The sequence below is a fragment of the Anser anser genome, assembly GCF_964211835.1.
Source record: "Anser anser genome assembly, chromosome: 1".
NCBI classification, from domain to species: domain Eukaryota; kingdom Metazoa; phylum Chordata; class Aves; order Anseriformes; family Anatidae; genus Anser; species Anser anser.
Window position 1 is genome coordinate 209706092 of NC_139720.1, and position 23304 is coordinate 209729395.

The window sequence follows — 23304 nt, forward strand, 5'->3', positions numbered from 1 at the left end:
GGGCATTGGTTTCTGTTTTCACAGACCCAGGAACAGGCTTGAGAGCATGTGTTACACAGTGTATTACAGCTGCCAAATGCTGCACTGCCACGTTTCACAGCATCCATGTACAGCTCTTTACTGATCACCATCACATCACATCGACAAGTGAGCAGCTCTGTGATGTTGATGGCCTCAGCGAGTCAGATTTAGAAGCTTACTCCTGAACACCTTGTTAACCACAAAACCAGGGCCTCCTTTGCAGCAGCAATGTAGCAGGCAGTGCAACAGGCTAGCTTGTACCACAGCATTGGCATCAGTACGTGTTGTTTTTGGAGAAACCTGCTGATTTCTAACTTTTTCTTCCCTCCTTCTTTGCTTTTCCAGCTGACTTTGGCTTCTGTGCCCAGATCACTCCCGAACAGAGCAAGCGCAGCACCATGGTGGGGACCCCGTACTGGATGGCGCCTGAAGTGGTGACACGAAAAGCCTACGGGCCCAAAGTGGACATCTGGTCACTGGGGATAATGGCCATCGAGATGATCGAAGGAGAACCCCCCTACCTCAATGAAAACCCCCTGAGAGTAAGCGAGTGCCTTTTTTTTGCCCTCAGGCCTTCGCTGAGCCTGCTGGTTAACCTGGGCTCTGGAGGAGGCAGGTGAACCTCCGCTGTGGTTTCATCACATGCAGCTACACGTCTCCTTAGATGCTGTAGTGAGAAGATTGTGGTCATTTAAGTTAGAAGCCATGGCTGGTTCTGGGTGGCAGAGGGCACAGGCTCTTCCTGTTGCAGACCTTCAGGTAGGGTCTGAGTTAATGATGTGGTGCATCCATAATTCCCCCCTTTCTGGAGAGGCCGATAGGGGCACCTTCTGGCCCCAGAGCGCCCGGCTTCTTAAATCCTTGTGAGTGGGGAAGAGAGCTGTCCTTGAATTCAAAGAATACCACATTACTCTTTTATAAACAGGGCTTTTTCTTGCTGGTGCATTGTTCCTCTTTGCGTGCTCTCAGTAAAGCTCCAGGTTTAACAAGCCTTTAGTCAGGCTTTGCCCCGCTGGTGTCTTTCCCTTCATATTCTTTAATGAAGGGGGAAATTCTGTCTGTTTGTAGGAATGCGGCTGTTCTTGGTGTAAGCCAGTTTTATGGCTTTTTTTCTAAGCTAAACAGGACGAAGGGATCTAGAACAGTTCTGTTTAACTTGTTTCCACCTCTTTGACTGGAGGTGATTTTGGGAGAGAAGCGCAGCAGTGAAGAAATGCGAAAGGAAAAAGTTGGTGTGGAGTTAAATGAGGATGGCTAAGCAACGGGGTGCTTTGCTCTCATTTAACTTAACTTGTTGCAGTTCCCAGGCTATCAGACCTCTACCTTGAGATGTGATGAGCGATGAGCTCCAAAGGCCTCTGCCAGATGTCTGTTTCCTTTTAAAAGGCATCTAGCGATTTTCTTTTAATAGTAAAATTTTGCAGTGGATGAATTCTGAATTTCCTGATTCTTAGAGAATTCTTCATTCCCAAGCAGCAGCAAAACGACTCCACTTGTTTCTGTAGGGTGTTAAGTGCTGCTTGAGAACCTACTGGCCATCTTTTGTAAAGGACCAACTGCATCTTTAGAGTATTGACTTTTTAGGCCTTGTGCATTTGGGCAAAGTATCGAGAGAAGAAAGCCTCCTGTTTCTTCAGGGGTACCTTCCCATGAGGATATAGTTATTGCAGGAGTCGAGCACCGGCAGAGCTGTGCCAGCCAACTTCCCTCTGTAAACACAGTCTGGACTGCTGGTTTTGTCCTCTTAATCCCTTGAGAGGGCTGCAGGATCCAAACCCAGATTACGAGGGTAAAGCAAGAAAGGATTGGATCCCATCCACATAAAAATAGGGCCGGCAGCTCTTCTCTTTGCTGAAACTTAAGCATTTATTAGTCACCCTGATAAGGGTTTGTTTTGGTTTTTTTTTTCCCCATTGAACTGTGGGGAGGGAGAGGAAAAATGGGTGCCTCTGTAATCTGCAGCTGGAGTCTGACCTTCGTAACCTCCTGTTTCTTTGGTGCTTGCTTTGCTTTAGGCCCTGTATCTCATTGCTACTAACGGGACTCCGGAACTGCAGAATCCAGAAAAGCTTTCACCCATATTCCGAGACTTCCTAAATCGCTGTCTTGAAATGGACGTGGAAAAAAGAGGTTCTGCAAAAGAGCTGCTCCAGGTAAGTGCCGGGGAACGGGACGGAATTAAGCATTCTAGAGTGAGAATAGGCACGTGGAGCAATGTCATTTGGGGTCTTAAATACTGCGTCATCTGAAGTCACAAGCACAGCAGAGATAATTTACCATGAAGAAACGAACAAAAAAAACCAAAACCAACCAACCAAAAAACCCCAAATCCCTAACGAAGCGTTAACAGAGTACTTTCCTTTTTGTGCTGTACTTGCTACTGGCAGCAGCTGTGCAGCGTGTTCTGTAACCAACCTCAAATAATTGCCGTGCCCCGATCCTGCCAGCTGCCGTGCCCCTTAATTCCCGTGGCTTCTTCACGCAGCTCACCCTAACATCTGGCTGTGGTGTTGCGGTCTGGCCGTGCTTGTTCCCATTTGGATAACAGGAGGGCTTCCAGCTATCGAATGCTCTGGTTGTCTCCCTTCTGGGGGAGAGTTCCCAAAGCTTTCTGGAAGGGGCACGTCTTGCATTACCTGCAGCAGTTTGGCGTTAACACATTTTGCCAGATACAGCTCTTCCTGCAGAGGTGATGGAACCAAGCTTGTGAGAAATCCTCAGTTATTTCACTGAAAACCTGGTGTCTTTGTCTGGACTCGTGGTGAAAGTGAAGGACAAAGCTCCCAGGCTTTTTACCAACACAGATGAGGAGTGTTCATGTGTTTCCTTTTGTCAGACCTCCCACGGGGGTGGAAAATGTGCTTCATCTCTTTGTAAAATAAATCTGTGATGATGGGGCCCTCAGATGTCGACTGTGAGACAGTTGTCTCTTTTTTGGTGTTCCTTTCTTTCCTTTAGTTTGTCTACTGGGTTCAGCTTTGGGAGTGCTGCTGCCTTTCTGAGACACTAATGAAGCATTAATCACCGGCAGAAAGAATGGCAGTAGATGAAAGCTGACTTTTTCTCCTGGACTTGCCAGCTCCAGAGTATCAGACAGCAGCAGGGTTGTGTTCCTTGGGGCAGGAGAACATTGGGACTGCAGCATTTCTGCCTGCCTTTACCTTTTAGCCTCGGATTTTTCCACCTCTGAAGTGTGTTCAGATTGGGTGGTTGATCCCTTCTGGTGCTCAGAAGTCCTGGGGGACTTAATTATTTTGGGTTTTCTGAACGGCTTGTGGGCTTCATGCCTCCACTCGTCTGATTAGCTGTTTTGTGTCAGTCTCTGTCCCCAACCTAGACTTTCTCTGCAAGGCTGGAGTATTGCAAGCTTTCCACTTAACCCTGAACACAGGGAAAACTTCTTCCTCTGTTCCAGATGTTATGTTTTAAACCTTGCCCCCGAAACAAACACCACATGTGCTGCAAGAAGCACTTTGTGACACCACCTACAGCTTGTTGCATGCTCGATAATCAATATTGTTTAACAGAACAGCGCACCTGGTATAGGAGATGGCCTGACTGGTCCTGTTGTGAATTCCCTGCTGTGCTCCTCAGTCCCAGCTGTTCTGAAAATTTCTAATAGCTTTAGAAGGCCAAGGCAATGTTTTCAGCAGATCTGTGGTGACAGGAAAGGAAGAATGGAGAGATGATTGCTGCAGGAAGCCCTGTGCAATGTTTTGGAACTGCACAGGTTGCTTTTACTTACACCTCCCTTCCACAAAGAATTTCACTGTAGATTTTGCATGAATTTATTTCCTGGGAGAACTTGCTTGGTCTTGAGAGTGTATAAACATTGGAGAAACTAGGATGTGTTGGGTGCAAAGCTCTTTATCAGTTCAGGTGAGGCCCAAAAGTCACGGTGAACTTTCTTGCTCATCGTGCCTTTTTTGTTTCGCCTGCTTGGAGGTTGTTGGAGTTCATACAGGTCTAGGTCCTGATATTTTGTGTAAACACCAGGCTTTTGGGACATGTTCTGAGAAATGTAACCTTTTTTTTTCCTTTTTCCTCTTCCTAGCACCAGTTCCTGAAAATTGCAAAGCCTCTTTCTAGTCTCACTCCTCTGATTCTTGCTGCTAAAGAAGCAGCAAAGAACAACCATTAAAGCGGGGGAGCCAGCACAGCCGTCGTGTCAAGCCTTTTAGATGTTCCCTACAGAAACCGAATTACCTGTCCCTGTCCCCTCCCGCTCCTCCTTCACAGGGGTGTTCTTAAAACTTTGATCTGCCTTGAAGGGTAGCAGATGTATCGTTTGCTGAATGTGGGAGGGCACGCAACAGGTACGCTGCTGATCTTGCGTAGTGAACTGTCTTTCCATCCTCCTTGATGGGCACGGTAGGGGAAGGGTATATTTTATGGCTGGGAAGATCTTCTGAGAACATCTGAACCTGACCTACCCGTAGCAAAGCCAGTTTGTTTTCGTATTTCTTACTGTGTTTATTTTTAAAGATAATGTGGAGCCTTTAGACCATGTTTATCTTAATAAAGTAAATCTTCTGCTGGCTGGACTCCTCCTGCTTTTGCCAAGCTGCTCTTCCAGCACTGAGGCTGCTCTCTGCTTTGGATGACTTGAGGAGGGAAGGAAGCAGGCAGCAGCAATCGGAACAGCTAAAACAACTGGAAGGGGAACGAGGGCAGGACCATGCAGCCCTCCCGCAGCACCGCTGGATGCTTCGGGGGAGCAAGGAGAAAGCCTGTGTGTGCTTCTTGCAGCTGTTGGACAAGTCGTGATCTTTTTGCCAAATTGTGTGAATCAAGGCCCTTCCCCGCACACTTTCGTTTCAACTCAAGTAATTAAACAGCTTTCAAATAGTTCTGATATTTCTAGAAAAATCACAGGAAAAATCAACTGGGATTTCTTTTAGGGTTATTTTATTAGTGCTGTCAGGCTTCGTGGAGACCTGCCCTGTAAGAGAAAGCAAACAGAACAATTGCTCTTAGGAAGATAAGATCTGCCTGCAAGATGATGGTGAAAACTCTTGCTTCTTAGACCAAGGCCAACAGAAAACAAACTGATCATGGACAGTGTTTCCTTGGAAGCATAGGGGCATTCATTTTATTATTTTTTTTTTGAAATGAGCGAGTGAACTGATATCTTTATGCTACTGACTCCTTTGGTTGCTAATGATATGTAAAACAACAGCAATCCTGGAACTACTAGAGAGATCGGGTGTAAACACTGGCGTTATGTTGAACTGTATCCTGATTTTTAATAAAAGGACTGCTGCATTTCTTAACTCGGGGCTGAGGGAGGGTTGGAGAATTCACTGTCACCAGACAACTCTGTCGGATGGGGTGGGTTTTCATGTTATCGTCACTGGGTGCTTACAAGCGATGCATTAAGTGATACAAGCTTCTGTAGTCCTGTGGGATAGCGAGTGGCTCTGAAGAGGAGTAACTGCACACAGAGGGAACGGATAAAAGATCTTGCTTTCTCTGTACGTATCGCTTTGGTCATTTCCAGGGTGAGTTTAATCCAGTTCTCCTCTCCCCAAAGCACTTGTGTTGCACAGAAACTCATTCCTGCTTCTTGCTGAGACCTGCTGCTGGATCAGTCCTTTCCTCCCTGCCCTGGGCTTGTGATTGAAATATATACATATATTTTTCCCCATTCACTCTGCGATACGTGACAGCCCTTGCACTGGTTTTACAGGCGTAGATAAAGCCTGTAAGGTCCCTTGCTTTTTTGGTGTCTTCTCCCATCCTTCAGGCTACAGGGTGGCCACTGTCTGACGTGAGTCTGTAACGTCTGAAGCCCATTGCCAAATCTTCTGCCTTCCTCCCCTTGTATACATTCTTCATCTTCATGTAATATGGAGAGTTTCCCCTCGCAAGATGAATTCCTTGGGCAGAGCAGCAAAGCTGCCAGCCCTGGGGGGGACCTGATCTCTTGATGAGCTCCTCTGCTTGGGGCTGGGGTGGAGATCGGGAAAGGGAAGGCCACTACCCTCGGATAATTCTCTTTGGTGAGGAGTTTGCTTTTATTTTCTGTGCAAGTCTCAAATGCCATGCGTGGGGTAGATGGGAAGGAATGATGGGCTAGATCTCACTTGATCTAAAATCTAATGTTGCTCTGGTCTTATTGACCCATCAATTGACATTTTTTGACAGCACAGGATTAAACCTGATCCATGAATGTACTGAGTGTTGCTGACTTCCCTTCGCCTTCCCTTCCCACTCCATCCTTGGCACCCCTTTGAGGTGAGAGCGGTAATGCAGATGTGCCCTACCTGCGAGCAAATCCGTGAGCTTATTTTTCTGCAGGAGGAAAAATGGTAAAAAGGGTGACTTGTATTTAAGTTACTCTGCTGGATTCTCTGTTGCCTATTGGAAAGGAATCTGCAGGAGTGACTGTTTCTCCCCATTCTTAAGCCCGTGATGTGCTTCTGTCTCATTGACTTCAGCTGTGAATTGGTCCTTACTGGTTTGGTAAGGACTGAGAGCTATGCTCTGGGAAGCTGTAAGACAGCGGCTGTAGACATGTCATCTTCTCCTGTTTTTATTTTACCAACCTGTGATGAGAAAGAAGTTGACTTGCTACTGTGTGCCTAGCCCCAGTTCCAAGTTAACAGATGCATCGTGTTTTCATGGTCTCAGAAATCTTGAATAAAAAGATAAATAAAAGAATGTAGTTAGTTTAGGAGAATGAGATACATTTTTTTTGTCCAGAGATGGATCCTTTTCTCTACTCTTAGGTTCATCTGGGCATCGCTCAGCTCCAGCACTGGTGGCAGCTTTTGCATAGCCTCTTACAGCACTTTCTGGTCACTACAGAGAGCTGTTAGCACAAGTGTCTGACTTAATAATTCTTATTTTTTTTTCTGAGAACATCCTTACTGCTGGGATTTGAACGCAACTTCCAAGAGAAGAGAACTGATTTGGTAGCATTTTAAAATATATTTTAATATACCTACAGTATGAACTAATTTTACTGAGTCTGAACCATTTTTAATCGCAGCCCTTAATTATTTATTTGATTATTAGATTCTCTCTTCTATATTAGAATATGAAATATTCAGTTGTTTGACTATCCACCCTGAAAACCTGCTTCCTTTTTAAGGGATCCTCAGCAACCCTATCAGGTTAGGTGCCGAAATGGCACAATGTGCTACAGCTCCCAGAGCTCCTGGTGGAGGTGGAAGGTAAAACCCATCTCTTTTTTTTCCAAAGCACTGAAGAATATCGTATTTAAGAAGCAGCTGGTGCATTTCAAGCTTCCTATATTTAAAGAGCTGATATTGAGCTGGATTACTGCAGCCCTAGGTTTTCTTTAAACAAATGATTGATTTAAGTTCAGTGGGGCCAAGAGTTTGGGTGAGAGGGGCTGGCTGAGCTGAGATCGCTTCTGAGCTGAGATCTCCGTTAGTATCCGAACGTGTCTGTCTCAAGGTATCACGGGTTGGTATCACCAGATGATATTTACCATGCAAGGATGGGCTGAAGTGGCCTGTAGGCTGCTGGTACTTCAAGTTTGCTGAGCTCAGCTGGCAGTGAAAGGTCCAGCCCAAAGTCCAAGAAGAATGGTACGTATCTGAACGCCTTTCTTAATTATGAGCTTACAGATTCCCCAGCATCTTTCATATGGAAGCTGTCAAAGGTGAAGGCTGAGTCTGTTTGTCTCCCTAGCATAAAATACGGAGACTTTTCAGTGGCTTATTTTGATAGTAATAGAGAACATGTGGATGTATTTTGGGGTTGTAAACACACTGGATTGAGCATATAGATAATGTCCTAGGGCGGATCTCATGGTTTGCTGCTAATGACAATTCTCAGCATCAAGGCTGGGGTCTTGGAGAAGCAGGGAGCTGCCGGTGGTGGCAGAACAGCGATGCCGGCAGGGGCTGGACGGAAACTTGCAGCCGAAATGGATGCCCCCAGGGAAGGGGTGGGAGGGCAACAGAAGATGGTGTTGGTCTGAGGAAGAGGATGGTTGCAGGTGTAGGTGGAAGCAAAAGGTAAAAGCTCAGTTTCCCAACTGCTGAGGGAATTTGGAGGATGCTGGAGCAGCCTACGGTGGATTGAGGCATCCTGTTTGGGAGCAGGAAGGAGCGGGGGGCTCCTGTGCAATGAAGGGGTGCTCAGAGTGAGGACTGAGCCTTATGTCTTTGAGCAACAACTCGTGCTAAGTGAGCTGGAGCTAATCTGACCTGCTGCCAGGTGTCTGTGTGTCTTGTCCTGCTGGGAAATAAGGGCCTTTGCCATTTTAAAATCAGCTGGAAAACGTGTTTCTCTTTCTTTGTACTGCCTTGGTGTAACTCTCCGGTAGTGCCCGGTTTGTTAGGGTCAGCTCAGCCATTTAGAAAGCAAAGCTGAAACCTTAAATAAAACCTGAATGAATGACCTGCTTCTCCTCCCCTTTGTTTCAATGACGCTTGCAGAAATGAATTGGGGGGTGCTTGAAGGAGTTGTGTTTCTCTGATCTGTTTTAATTAGATCTTACTTGATAGAGCAAAGTGACTTTACACTGAAAGCTGATGCAGAAAGTGTGATTTCTACTGCTTATTTTCACCTGTTTGGAAGTCATTAATGCTCTGAGAAACACCAGTGTGGAAGCAGGATGTAGAGCCCAGCTTGAGGAGGAAGAGGAGGAGGCAGATGATGAAATGGACCCTCCTGGCTGCTTGCTGTCTCCCCAGGTAGAGCTTGGTGTCTGCGGCTCCAGGTGCAGAGGAGGAAACGGGGGAGGATTTGGGATCGGTCCCTAAAGCTGCCCTCCCCAGCATCACTTTTACATGTGGGGTCAGTAGGGTGAGGCTGATGACAAGAGCAGGAGTTTATCACCTACATAATTGTGCAAGTGCCTCGTCCCAGCTTGGATTAAGGAATATTAAGGGGAGGACACGTGTGCCCCCACAAGCCCCCTGCTGTAGGATTTTATCCGCTTGTGGCTGTAGGGCAGAGCTGGGTGCTGGAAGTCCAAGAAACCAAGCCTAACGTGAAGAGGACTTTCCCAGCTCAGCCTCCTGGCACTGGGAGCCCTGCCGAGCTCTCACAAGCCATTTGGGTGCTGAGCCCCACGTCGGAGGGGGAAGAAAAAGGGAACGTCTGGAAGGGGGAGCTGGCAAACTAGTTGGTGGTGGCACTGCTGCGATGTGCATCCCATGTCCATGTCCTTGTCCCATGAGAGCCCGGCAGCCAAACTGTGTCATCCTGCATCCTGCTGCTCCCCTCGTGAAACTTCACAAAGCCGGGCACCAGGCAGACCGGAGGGCCTGGTAACGTACCCCAAAAGTGCCTGAAAAAGTGGTAACGGGGCTGGTGGCTCTGCCAGTATTTCCCTCAACACCATTACTTGAGTGTTTTTATTTTATTTTATTTTATTTTATTTTATTTTATTTTTAGTCCCATGGCAAAGGAGAGGAGCTTCTGCAGAGGTCCTGGTTGAAACCTCGTGGCTGCAAAATGCTTCCCAACCCCAGTCCTCTCATCCCACTGCTGCCTTTTTTTTCCACCTGCACGGGAGGGAAATGTACCTGTGGTTATCTCAGAGGGGTGTCCCAAGGCTAAATATGCACTGGGACACACAAAACCTGCCCTGGATCTTTAAACTTTTACTTTTTCATACCTAAATTTAGCGTTTTCACTGGTGGGAACAGTTCTGCAGGGTCTTATTATTTGGGAGCGAAGTGGGGGGAATGAGCAGGAGCAGAGGCAATACGCTGGTAGGTACAAGAGAGGAAGAGAGGGTTATTATCGCATGCTTCAGGGAAAACTGCTGCACTTTATATAAGTGATGTTTTTCCTGCATCCCTGATTTTTATTGCCCAGAAGGGTCCCAAGTTTTGGTCCCGAGGCTCATCTTTTGGGAGAATTTAGAGCTTGAACTCCGTGAGCTTGCCGGGCTTAACCTGGCTGCTCCCCTCCAATTCCTGGGGCTGTGCTGCCCTCAAACAGATCAAAGATCTCCTGAAGATGGGTACTTCAGCTGTGACCGCTTTAGCCTTTTGAATGGGTCTGGTTTGGTTTTGTTGATGGAGTTTTCTTTTGTTAACCAGAGATTCTAAGCCTTGGAGATGGGGAGAAAAAATGGGTTGAGGCAGGATTGCATGGGGCAGCCTTTCTCTCTGTCAAGCCAAATGGCCTGGGGGGGAGCCAGCCCCAGAAAAGGGGCCCCTCAGCCCCCCCAGCCCTCCTCCTTGTCCACATGAGGGCATCTTCCAGGCCTCTCCCAACGCAGCCGCCTTTGGCCTCGCACGGGCCACTCCATCACAGAGCCTTGCTGAGGTCACAGTGGCCACCGCTGTCACGCCTTTGCCCCGGGCCCTATAAAAGAGGCCCCCTGCCGCTGGCCCGCCACTTGCTCAGCGACTCGGTCCTCTGAGAGCCAGCGTAAGCGGCAGGAGGAAGGCCAGAGAAAGGAGCAAGGCGAGCGGCAGCCCTCCTCGGTGTGAGGACCGCGAAGCGATCTGAGGAAGCACCGAGAAGATGGCAGCTAATGGGAGAAAGATGTCTCATGGGCAGAGGGACAGCACCTGCGGCACAAAAGACATCAGTGCCTGGGGGAAGTCTGCTGCCCGGCCCAGAGACGATTATTGGAGATATCACTGGCACCGCAGCGATGCGGGGAACAGGCCGGCCCCTCAGACATCCAGCAGCAGGGGGCCTGGGCCTAACCAGAGGTGCAGTGGTGGTGTGGAGCGAAGACGGGAGCGTGATGCGGAGAGCCGTGGGGAGCAGAGGCGTGCCCATCGGCCAGATCGCAGCGAGGGACCCAGCCGTGGCCGTAAAAGAGATGGCGGCGTGAAACCCACGAATGAATATCAAGTGGAGAGTGGCATGGGACCAGGCAATGGAACTGGGCGACCCCCTCGTTCGGCACCCTGGCCGGAGAACACAGCTGATGGGAGGCATCCCGTGTGGGCAGTCCCAGGCAAGGACTGGCTTGTCCTCCTGCCTGACACCGTGGAGCCCATGGAGGTGGATCCACAAGAAGAGGCGGAGGAACCCATGGAAGTGGATCCACCTCGGCCACATCAGACCTGGGACTACCCCGGCAGCTCTCTGCTGCGTGCCATGAGAGAACACCGGTAGCTACGCAGCAGGGCCCGGCGAGCTCCCTACTCCTCGTCGCGCAGGCTCCATCCCAGGCATTAGCTTGGAGCCACCAAACACCTGGCAATAAAGAACTCTTGCTGATATTCAGGGCTTGTGTGCGTGTTTCTTTCCCACCCGCCAGCCCTTGTGCGAGAGGTGTCAGCCCCTCTGCACAGAGCCTCGAGGAAGAGCACAAGAGAGGACCCAGCTCCCTTCGGGCTGCTGCGCTGGGCTGACAGGAGGAGTCCCCAGGGGCCACCATGCGCCTTTAACATTTGTGAAAATAAACTGAGGGGTGAAAATAGTAGTGTGGAAGCGATTAGAGGTGGCTAATTTCTTATATTAGGAGTGAGTTTCTATACCTGAGTAATTGGTAACGACAGACACGGAGAAGGCTGAGGTACTCAGCAACTTCTTTGCCTCCGTCTGCACTGGTAGATGGGCTTCCCAAGTCTTTCATTTCCCTGAACCTGTAGGTGGAGGCTGGGGGAGCAAAGTCCCACCCACGGTAAGTGAAGAGCAGGTTCGAGACCACCTGCTGAATGTAAACAGGTCCAGGTCTATGGGACCTGGTGACATGAATCCCAGGGTCCTGAGGGAACTGGCTGATGGGGTTGCCAAGCCGCTCTCCATCACAGTTGAAAAGTCCTGGCAGTCAGGTGATGTCACTGGTGAGTGGAAAAATGGAAACGTCATGCCCTTACTCTTCAACAATTAAAACAAAGAATTGAACAAAGAGTGCTACTCTTCACCAATTAAAACAATTAGGAGACGTTTCTTCTCAGAAAGAGCGGTCAGGCATTGGGACGCGTTGCCCAGGGAGGTGGTGGAGTCCCTGTCCCTGGGGGTGTTCAAGGCAAGGTTGGACGTGGTGCTTGGGGACGTGGTTTCGTGGGTGACATTGTTTGTAGGGGGATGGTTGGACCAGGTGATCTTGGAGGGCTTTTCCAACCTTAATTTTCCTATGATTCTATTATTCTGTGATCTTTTGGAAAGTCAAATGCAAATAAGACAGGGCCAAGCAATTTCCACAGGAAGGCTCTCCAGCTTTCTGTCTTCTCAAAGAAAATAATAAGTACCAAATTAGGTCCTTAAATTTATTCTGAACACAGTATTTGCTCTAGAAAGCAAATCGTGTTTGAGAGATGGTACATCTTCTGGGGAAATACTATCTCTGGGACTGAAAATACGACCAGATAATGCTGGTGGGTGTGGGTGGAGGGAGGACAGACTGGGCATTGGTTTCTGTTTTCACAGACCCAGGAACAGGCTTGAGAGCATGTGTTACACAGTGTATTACAGCTGCCAAATGCTGCACTGCCACGTTTCACAGCATCCATGTACAGCTCTTTACTGATCACCATCACATCACATCGACAAGTGAGCAGCTCTGTGATGTTGATGGCCTCAGCGAGTCAGATTTAGAAGCTTACTCCTGAACACCTTGTTAACCACAAAACCAGGGCCTCCTTTGCAGCAGCAATGTAGCAGGCAGTGCAACAGGCTAGCTTGTACCACAGCATTGGCATCAGTACGTGTTGTTTTTGGAGAAACCTGCTGATTTCTAACTTTTTCTTCCCTCCTTCTTTGCTTTTCCAGCTGACTTTGGCTTCTGTGCCCAGATCACTCCCGAACAGAGCAAGCGCAGCACCATGGTGGAGACCCCGTACTGGATGGCGCCTGAAGTGGTGACACGAAAAGCCTACGGGCCCAAAGTGGACATCTGGTCACTGGGGATAATGGCCATCGAGATGATCGAAGGAGAACCCCCCTACCTCAATGAAAACCCCCTGAGAGTAAGCGAGTGCCTTTTTTTTGCCCTCAGGCCTTCGCTGAGCCTGCTGGTTAACCTGGGCTCTGGAGGAGGCAGGTGAACCTCCGCTGTGGTTTCATCACATGCAGCTACACGTCTCCTTAGATGCTGTAGTGAGAAGATTGTGGTCATTTAAGTTAGAAGCCATGACTGGTTCTGGGTGGCAGAGGGCACAGGCTGTTCCTGATGCAGACCTTCAGGTAGGGTCTGAGTTAATGATGTGGTGCATCCATAATTCCCCCCTTTCTGGAGAGGCCGATAGGGGCACCTTCTGGCCCCAGAGTGCCTGGCTTCTTAAATCCTTGTGAGTGGGGAAGAGAGCTGTCCTTGAATTCAAAGAATACCACATTACTCTTTTATAAACAGGGCTTTTTCTTGCTGGTGCATTGTTCCTCTTTGCGTGCTCCCAGTAAAGCTCCAGGTTTAACAAGCCTTTAGTCAGGCTTTGCCCCTGCTGGTGTCTTTCCCTTCGTATTCTTTAATGAAAGGGGAAATTCTATCAGTTTGTAGGAATGCGGCTGTTCTTGGTGTAAGCCAGTTTTATGGCTTTTTTTCTAAGCTAAACAGGACGAAGGGATCTAGAACAATTCTGTTTAACTTGTTTCCACCTCTTTTACTGGAGATGATTTTGGGAGAGAAGCGCAGCAGTGAAGAAATGCGAAAGGAAAAAGTTGGTATGGAGTTAAATGAGGATGGCTAAGCAACGGGGTGCTTTGCTCTCATTTAACTTAACTTGTTGCAGTTCCCAGGCTATCAGACCTCTACCTTGAGATGTGATGAGCAGTGAGCTCAGAAGGCCTCTGCCAGATGTCTGTTTCCTTTTAAAAGGCATCTAGCGATTTTCTTTTAATAGTAAAATTTTGCAGTGGATGAATTCTGAATTTCCTGATTCTTAGAGAATTCTTCATTCCCAAGCAGCAGCAAAACGACTCCACTTGTTTCTGTAGGGTGTTAAGTGCTGCTTGAGAACCTACTGGCCATCTTTTGTAAAGGACCAACTGCATCTTTAGAGTATTGACTTTTTAGGCCTTGTGCATTTGGGCAAAGTATCGAGAGAACAAAGCCTCCTGTTTCTTCAGGGGTACCTTCCCATGAGGATATAGTTATTGCAGGAGTCGAGCACTGGCAGAGCTGTGCCAGCCAACTTCCCTCTGTAAACACAGTCTGGACTGCTGGTTTTGTCCTCTTAATCCCTTGAGAGGGCTGCAGGATCCAAACCCAGATTACGAGGGTAAAGCAAGAAAGGATTGGATCCCATCCACATAAAAATAGGGCTGGCAGCTCCTCTCTTTGCTGAAACTTAAGCATTTCTTCGTCACTCTGATAAGGGTTTGTTTTGGTTTTGTTTTTCCCCATTGAACTGTGGGGAGGGAGAGGAAAAATGGGTGCCTCTGTAATCTGCAGCTGGAGTCTGACCTTCGTAACCTCCTGTTTCTTTGGTGCTTGCTTTGCTTTAGGCCCTGTATCTCATTGCTACTAACGGGACTCCGGAACTGCAGAATCCAGAAAAGCTTTCACCCATATTCCGAGACTTCCTAAATCGCTGTCTTGAAATGGACGTGGAAAAAAGAGGTTCTGCAAAAGAGCTGCTCCAGGTAAGTGCCGGGGAACGGGACGGAATTCAGCATTCTAGAGTGAGAATAGGCATGTGGAGCAATGTCATTTGGGGTCTTAAATACCGCGTCATCTGAAGTCACAAGCACAGCAGAGATAATTTACCATGAAGAAACGAACAAAAAAAACCAAAACCAACCAACCAAAAAACCCCAAATCCCTAACGAAGCGTTAACAGAGTACTTTCCTTTTCGTGCTGTACTTGCTACTGGCAGCAGCTGTGCAGCGTGTTCTGTAACCAACCTCAAATAATTGCCGTGCCCCGAGCCTGCCAACTGCTGAGCCCCTTAATTCCCGTGGCTTCTTCACGCAGCTCACCCTAACATCTGGCTGTGGTGTTGCGGTCTGGCCGTGCTTGTTCCCGTTTGGATAACAGGAGGGCTTCCAGCTATCGAATGCTCTGGTTGTCTCCCTTCTGGGGGAGAGTTCCCAAAGCTTTCTGGAAGGGGCACGTCTTGCATTACCTGCAGCAGTTTGGCGTTAACACATTTTGCCAGATACAGCTCTTCCTGCAGAGGTGATGGAACCAAGCTTGTGAGAAATCCTCAGTTATTTCACTGAAAACCTGGTGTCTTTGTCTGGACTCGTGGTGAAAGTGAAGGACGAAGCTGCCAGGCTTTTTACCAACACAGATGAGGAGTGTTCATGTGTTTCCTTTTGTCAGACCTCCCACGGGGGTGGAAAATGTGCTTCATCCCTTTGTAAAATAAATCTGTGATGATGGGGCCCTCAGACGTCAACTGTGAGACAGTTGTCTCTTTTTTGGTGTTCCTTTCTTTCCTTTAGTTTGTCTACTGGGTTCAGCTTTGGGAGTGCTGCTGCCTTTCTGAGACACTAATGAAGCATTAATCACCGGCAGAAAGAATGGCAGTAGATGAAAGCTGACTTTTTCTCCTGGACTTGCCAGCTCCAGAGTATCAGACAGTAGCAGGGTTGTGTTCCTTGGGGCAGGAGAACATTGGGACTGCAGCATTTCTGCCTGCCTTTACCTTTTAGCCTCGGATTTTTCCACCTCTGAAGTGTGTTCAGATTGGGTGGTTGATCCCTTCTGGTGCTCAGAAGTCCTGGGGGACTTAATTATTTTGGGTTTTCTGAACAGCTTGTGGGCTTCATGCCTCCACTCGTCTGATTAGCTGTTTTGTGTCAGTCTCTGTCCCCCACTAGACTTTCTCTGCGAGGCTGGAGTATTGCAAGCTTTCCACTTAACCCTGAACACAGGGAAAACTTCTTCCTCTGTTCCAGATGTTATGTTTTAAGCCTTGCCCCCGAAACAAACACCACATGTGCTGCAAGAAGCACTTTGTGACACCACCTACTGCTTGTTGCGTGCTCGATAATCAATATTGTTTAACAGAACAGAGCACCTGGTATAGGAGATGGCCTGACTGGTCCTGTTGTGAATTCCCTGCTGTGCTCCTCAGTCCCAGCTGTTCTGAAAATTTCTAATAGCTTTAGAAGGCCAAGGCAATGTTTTCAGCAGATCTGTGGTGACAGGAAAGGAAGAATGGAGAGATGATTGCTTCAGGAAGCCCTGTGCAATGTTTTGGAACTGCACAGGTTGCTTTTACTTACACCTCCCTTCCACAAAGAATTTCACTGTAGATTTTGCATAAATTTATTTCCTGGGAGAACTTGCTTAGTCTTGAGAGTGTATAAACATTGGAGAAATTAGGATGTGTTGGGTGCAAAGATCTTTATCAGTTCAGGTGAGGCCCAAAAGTCACGGTGAACTTTCTTGCTCATCGTGCCTTTTTTGTTTCGCCTGCTTGGAGGTTGTTGGAGTTCATACAGGTCTAGGTCCTGATATTTTGTGTAAACACCAGGCTTTTGGGACATGTTCTGAGAAATGTAACCTTTTTTTTTCCTTTTTCCTCTTCCTAGCACCAGTTCCTGAAAATTGCAAAGCCTCTTTCTAGTCTCACTCCTCTGATTCTTGCTGCTAAAGAAGCAGCAAAGAACAACCATTAAAGCGGGGGAGCCAGCACAGCCGTCGTGTCAAGCCTTTTAGATGTTCCCTACAGAAACCGAATTACCTGTCCCTGTCCCCTCCTGCTCCTCCTTCACAGGGGTGTTCTTAAAACTTTGATCTGCCTTGAAGGGTAGCAGATGTATCGTTTGCTGAATGTGGGAGGGCACGCAACAGGTACGCTGCTGATCTTGCGTAGTGAACTGTCTTTCCATCCTCCTTGATGGGCACGGTAGGGGAAGGGTATATTTTATGGCTGGGAAGATCTTCTGAGAACATCTGAACCTGACCTACCCGTAGCAAAGCCAGTTTGTTTTCGTATTTCTTACTGTGTTTATTTTTAAAGATAATGTGGAGCCTTTAGACCATGTTTATCTTAATAAAGTAAATCTTCTGCTGGCTGGACTCCTCCTGCTTTTGCCAAGCTGCTCTTCCAGCACTGAGGCTGCTCTCTGCTGTGGATGACTTGAGGAGGGAAGGAAGCAGGCAGCAGCAATCGGGACAGCTAAAACAACTGGAAGGGGAACGAGGGCAGGACCATGCAGCCCTCCTGCAGCACCGCTGGATGCTTCGGGGGAGCAAGGAGAAAGTCTGTGTGTGCTTCTTGCAGCTGTTGGACAAGTCGTGATCTTTTTGCCAAATTGTGTGAATCAAGGTCCTTCCCCGCACACTTTCGTTTCAACTCAAGTAATTAAACAGCTTTCAAAGAGTTCTGATATTCTAGAAAAATCACAGGAAAAATCAACTGGGATTTCTTTTAGGGTTATTTTATTAGTGCTGTCAGGCTTCGTGGAGACCTGCCCTGTAAGAGAAAGCAAACAGAACAATTGCTCTTAGGAAGATAAGATCTGCCTGCAAGATGATGGTGAAAACTCTTGCTTCTTAGACCAAGGCCAACAGAAAACAAACTGATCATGGACAGTGTTTCCTTGGAAGCATAGGGGCATTCATTTTATTTTTTTTTTGAAATGAGCGAGTGAACTGATATCTTTATGCTACTGACTCCTTTGGTTGCTAATGATATGTAAAACAACAGCGATCCTGGAACTACTAGAGAGATCGGGTGTAAACACTGGCGTTATGTTGAACTGTATCCTGATTTTTAATAAAAGGACTGCTGCATTTCTTAACTCGGGGCTGAGGGAGGGTTGGAGAATTCACTGTCACCAGACAATTCTGTCGGATGGGATGGGTTTTCATGTTATCGTCACTGGGCGCTTACAAGCGATGCATTAAGTGATACAAGCTTCTGTAGTCCTGTGGGATAGCGAGTGGCTCTGAAGAGGAGTAACTGCACACAGAGGGAACGGATAAAAGATCTTGCTTTCTCTGTACGTATCGCTTTGGTCATTTCCAGGGTGAGTTTAATCCAGTTCTCCTCTCCCCAAAGCACTTGTGTTGCACAGAAACTCATTCCTGCTTCTTGCTGAGACCTGCTGCTGGATCAGTCCTTTCCTCCCTGCCCTGGGATTGTGATTGAAATATATGCATATATTTTTCCCCATTCACTCTGCGATACGTGACAGCCCTTGCACTGGTTTTACAGGCGTAGATAAAGCCTGTAAGGTCCCTTGCTTTTTTGGTGTCTTCTCCCATCCTTCAGGCTACAGGGTGGCCACTGTCTGACGTGAGTCTGTAATGTCTGAAGCCCATTGCCAAATCTTCTGCCTTCCTCCCCTTGTATACATTCTTCATCTTCATGTAATATGGAGAGTTTCCCCTCGCAAGATGAATTCCTTGGGCAGAGCAGCAAAGCTGCCAGCCCTGGGGGGGACCTGATCTCTTGATGAGCTCCTCTGCTTGGGGCTGGGGTGGAGATCGGGAAAGGGAAGGCCACTACCCTCGGATAATTCTCTTTGGTGAGGAGTTTGCTTTTATTTTCTGTGCAAGTCTCAAATGCCACGCGTGGGTAGATGGGAAGGAATGATGGGCTAGATCTCACTAGGTCTAAAATCTAATGTTGCTCTGGTCTTATTGACCCATCAATTGACATTTTTTGACAGCACAGGATTAAACCTGATCCATGAATGTACTGAGTGTTGCTGACTTCCATTCGCCTTCCCTTCCCACTCCATCCTTGACACCCCTTTGAGGTGAGAGCGGTAATGCAGATGTGCCCTACCTGCGAGCAAATCCGTGAGCTTATTTTTCTGCAGGAGGAAAAATGGTAAAAAGGGTGACTTGTATTTAAGTTACTCTGCTGGATTCTCTGTTGCCTATTGGAAAGGAATCTGCAGGAGTGACTGTTTCTCCCCATTCTTAAGCCCGTGATGTGCTTCTGTCTCATTGACTTCGACTGTGGATTGGTCCTTACTGGTTTGGTAAGGACTGAGAGCTATGCACTGGGAAGCTGTAAGACAGCGGCTGTAGACATGTCATCTTCTCCTGTTTTTATTTTACCAACCTGTGATGCGAAAGAGTTTGACTTGCTACTTTGTACCTAGCCCCAATTCCAAGTTAACAGACGCATCGTGTTTTCATGGTCTCAGAAATCTTAAATAAAAAGATAAATAAAAGAATGTAGTTAGTTTAGGAGAATGAGATACATTTTTTTTTGTCCAGAGATGGATCCTTTTCTCTACTCTTAGGTTCATCTGGGCATCGCTCAGCTTCAGCACTGGTGGCAGCTGCTGCATAGCCTTTTACAGCACTTTCTGGTCACTACAGAGAGCTGTTAGCACAAGTGTCTGACTTAATAATTCTTATTTTTTTTTCTGAGAACATCCTTACTGCTGGGATTTGAACGCAACTTCCAAGAGAAGAGAACTGATTTGGTAGCATTTTAAAATATATTTTAATATACCTACAGTATGAACTAATTCTACTGAGTCTGAACCATTTTTAATCGCAGCCCTTATTTATTTGATTATTAGATTCTCTCTTCTATATGAGAACATGAAATATTCAGTTTGACTATCCATCCTGAAAACCTGCTTCGTTTTTATGGGATCCTCAGCAACCCCATCAGGTTAGGTGCCGAAATGGCACAACGTGCTACAGCTCCCAGAGCTCCTGGTGGTGGCGGAAGGTAAAACTCATCTCTTTTTTTTCCAAAGCACTGAAGAATATCGTATTTAAGAAGCAGCTGGTGCATTTCAAGCTTCCTATATTTAAAGAGCTGATATTGAGCTGGATTACTGCAGCCCTAGGTTTTCTTTAAACAAATGATTGATTTAAGTTCAGTGGGGCCAAGAGTTTGGGTGAGAGGGGCTGGCTGAGCTGAGATCGCTTCTGAGCTGAGATCTCCGTTAGTATCCGAACGTGTCTGTCTCAAGGTATCACGGGTTGGTATCACCAGATGATATTTACCATGCAAGGATGGGCTGAAGTGGCCTGTAGGCTGCTGGTACTTCAAGTTTGCTGAGCTCAGCTGGCAGTGAAAGGTCCAGCCCAAAGTCCAAGAAGAATGGTACGTATCTGAACGCCTTTCTTAATTATGAGCTTACAGATTCCCCAGCATCTTTCATATGGAAGCTGTCAAAGGTGAAGGCTGAGTCTGTTTGTCTCCCTAGCATAAAATACGGAGACTTTTCAGTGGCTTATTTTGATAGTAATAGAGAACATGTGGATGTATTTTGGGGTTGTAAACACACTGGATTGAGCATATAGATAATGTCCTAGGGCGGATCTCATGGTTTGCTGCTAATGACAGCTCTCAGCATCAAGGCTGGGGTCTTGGAGAAGCAGGGAGCTGCCGCTGGTGGCAGAACAGCGATGGAAACTTGCAGCCGAAATGGATGCCCCCAGGAAAGGGGTGGGAGGGCAACAGAGGATGGTGTTGGTCTGAGGAAGAGGATGGTTGCAGGTGTAGGTGGAAGCAAAAGGTAAAAGCTCAGTTTCCCAACTGCTGAGGAAATTTGGAGGGTGCTGGAGCAGCCTGCGGTGGATTGAGGCATCCTGTTTGGGAGCAGGAAGGAGCGGGGGGCTCCTGTGCAATGAAGGGGTGCTCAGAGTGAGGACTGAGCCTGATGTCTTTGAGCAACAACCCGTGCTAAGTGAGCTGGAGCTAATCTGACCTGCTGCCAGATGTCTGTGTGTCTTGTCCTGCTGGGAAATAACAAGGGCATTTGCCGTTTTAAAATCAGCTGGAAAACGTGTTTCTCTTTCTTTGTACTGCCTTGGTGTAACTCTCCGGTAGTGCCCGGTTTGTTAGGGTCAGCTCAGCCATTTAGAAAGCAAAGCTGAAACCTTAAATAAAACCTGAATGAATGACCTGCTTCTCCTCCCCTTTGTTTCAATGACGCTTGCAGAAATGAATGGGGGGGTGCTTGAAGGAGTTGTGTTTCTCTGATCTGTTTTAATTAGATCTTACTTGATAGAGCAAAGTGACTTTACACTGAAAGCTGATGCAGAAAGTGTGATTTCTACTGCTTATTTTCACCTGTTTGGAAGTCATTAATGCTCTGAGAAACACCAGTGTGGAAGCAGGATGTAGAGCCCAGCTTGAGGAGGAAGAGGAGGAGGCAGGTGGTGAAATTGACCCTCCTGGTTGCCTGTTGTCTCCCCAGGCAGAGCTTGGTGTCTGCGGCTCCAGGTGCAGAGGAGGAAACGGGGGAGGATTTGGGATCGGTCCCTAAAGCTGCCCTCCCCAGCATCACTTTTACATGTGGGGTCAGTAGGGTGAGGCTGATGACAAGAGCAGGAGTTTATCACCTACATAATTGTGCAAGTGCCTCGTCCCAGCTTGGGTTAAGGAATATTAAGGGGAGGACACGTGTGCCCCCACAAGCCCCCTGCTGTAGGATTTTATCCGCTTGTGGCTGTAGGGCAGAGCTGGGTGCTGGAAGTCCAAGAAACCAAGCCTAACGTGAAGAGGACTTTCCCAGGTCAGCCTCCTGGCGCTGGGAGCCCTGCCAAGCTCTCACAAGCCATTTGGGTGCTGAGCCCCACGTCGGAGGGGGAGCTGGAAGAAAAGGGAACGTCTGGAAGGGGGAGCTGGCAAACTAGTTGGTGGTGGCACTGCTGCGATGTGCATCCCATGTCCATGTCCTTGTCCCACGAGAGCCCGGCAGCCAAACTGTGTCATCCTGCATCCTGCTGCTCCCCTCGTGAAACTTCACAAAGCCGGGCACCAGGCAGACCGGAGGGCCTGGTAACGTACCCCAAAAGTGCCTGAAAAAGTGGTAACGGGGCTGGTGGCTCTGCCAGTATTTCCCTCAACACCATTACTTGAGTGTTTATTTTATTTTATTTTATTTTATTTTAGTCCCATGGCAAAGGAGAGGAGCTTCTGCAGAGGTCCTGGTTGAAACCTCGTGGCTGCAAAATGCTTCCCAACCCCAGTCCTCTCATCCCACTGCTGCCTTTTTTTTCCACCTGCACGGGAGGGAAATGTACCTGTGGTTATCTCAGAGGGGTGTCCCAAGGCTAAATATGCACTGGGACACACAAAACCTGCCCTGGATCTTTAAACTTTTACTTTTTCATACCTAAATTTAGCGTTTTCACTGGTGGGAACAGTTCTGCAGGGTCTTATTATTTGGGAGCGAAGTGGGGGGAATGAGCAGGAGCAGAGGCAATACGCTGGTAGGTACAAGAGAGGAAGAGAGGGTTATTATCGCATGCTTCAGGGAAAACTGCTGCACTTTATATAAGTGATGTTTTTCCTGCATCCCTGATTTTTATTGCCCAGAAGGGTCCCAAGTTTTGGTCCCGAGGCTCATCTTTTGGGAGAATTTAGAGCTTGAACTCCGTGAGCTTGCCGGGCTTAACCTGGCTGCTCCCCTCCAATTCCTGGGGCTGTGCTGCCCTCAAACAGATCAAAGATCTCCTGAAGATGGGTACTTCAGCTGTGACCGCTTTAGCCTTTTGAATGGGTCTGGTTTGGTTTTGTTGATGGAGTTTTCTTTTGTTAACCAGAGATTCTAAGCCTTGGAGATGGGGAGAAAAAATGGGTTGAGGCAGGATTGCATGGGGCAGCCTTTCTCTCTGTCAAGCCAAATGGCCTGGGGGGGAGCCAGCCCCAGAAAAGGGGCCCCTCAGCCCCCCCAGCCCTCCTCCTTGTCCACATGAGGGCATCTTCCAGGCCTCTCCCAACGCAGCCGCCTTTGGCCTCGCACGGGCCACTCCATCACAGAGCCTTGCTGAGGTCACAGTGGCCACCGCTGTCACGCCTTTGCCCCGGGCCCTATAAAAGAGGCCCCCTGCCGCTGGCCCGCCACTTGCTCAGCGACTCGGTCCTCTGAGAGCCAGCGTAAGCGGCAGGAGGAAGGCCAGAGAAAGGAGCAAGGCGAGCGGCAGCCCTCCTCGGTGTGAGGACCGCGAAGCGATCTGAGGAAGCACCGAGAAGATGGCAGCTAATGGGAGAAAGATGTCTCATGGGCAGAGGGACAGCACCTGCGGCACAAAAGACATCAGTGCCTGGGGGAAGTCTGCTGCCCGGCCCAGAGACGATTATTGGAGATATCACTGGCACCGCAGCGATGCGGGGAACAGGCCGGCCCCTCAGACATCCAGCAGCAGGGGGCCTGGGCCTAACCAGAGGTGCAGTGGTGGTGTGGAGCGAAGACGGGAGCGTGATGCGGAGAGCCGTGGGGAGCAGAGGCGTGCCCATCGGCCAGATCGCAGCGAGGGACCCAGCCGTGGCCGTAAAAGAGATGGCGGCGTGAAACCCACGAATGAATATCAAGTGGAGAGTGGCATGGGACCAGGCAATGGAACTGGGCGACCCCCTCGTTCGGCACCCTGGCCGGAGAACACAGCTGATGGGAGGCATCCCGTGTGGGCAGTCCCAGGCAAGGACTGGCTTGTCCTCCTGCCTGACACCGTGGAGCCCATGGAGGTGGATCCACAAGAAGAGGCGGAGGAACCCATGGAAGTG

General features: G+C 48.4%; 1 protein-coding gene across 3 annotated transcripts in view; it reads left to right on the plus strand.

Annotated features, from left to right (window-relative positions):
• The window catches only part of PAK1 (p21 (RAC1) activated kinase 1), an 805686-nt gene that overhangs the window by 451951 nt on the left and 330431 nt on the right, over positions 1-23304 (plus strand). The window contains exons 14-16 of one of the 3 annotated variants that reach the window (XM_083821750.1): positions 367-563; positions 2037-2174; positions 4076-5294. The exons of the other annotated variants lie outside the window; for them this stretch is intronic. Of the exons in view, the coding sequence (XP_083677876.1) occupies positions 367-563; positions 2037-2174; positions 4076-4162 (422 nt within the window). The 3' untranslated portion in view covers positions 4163-5294. Of the gene's footprint in view, positions 1-366; positions 564-2036; positions 2175-4075; positions 5295-23304 lie in introns of those variants that run through there. 3 annotated transcript variants of the gene reach the window in all.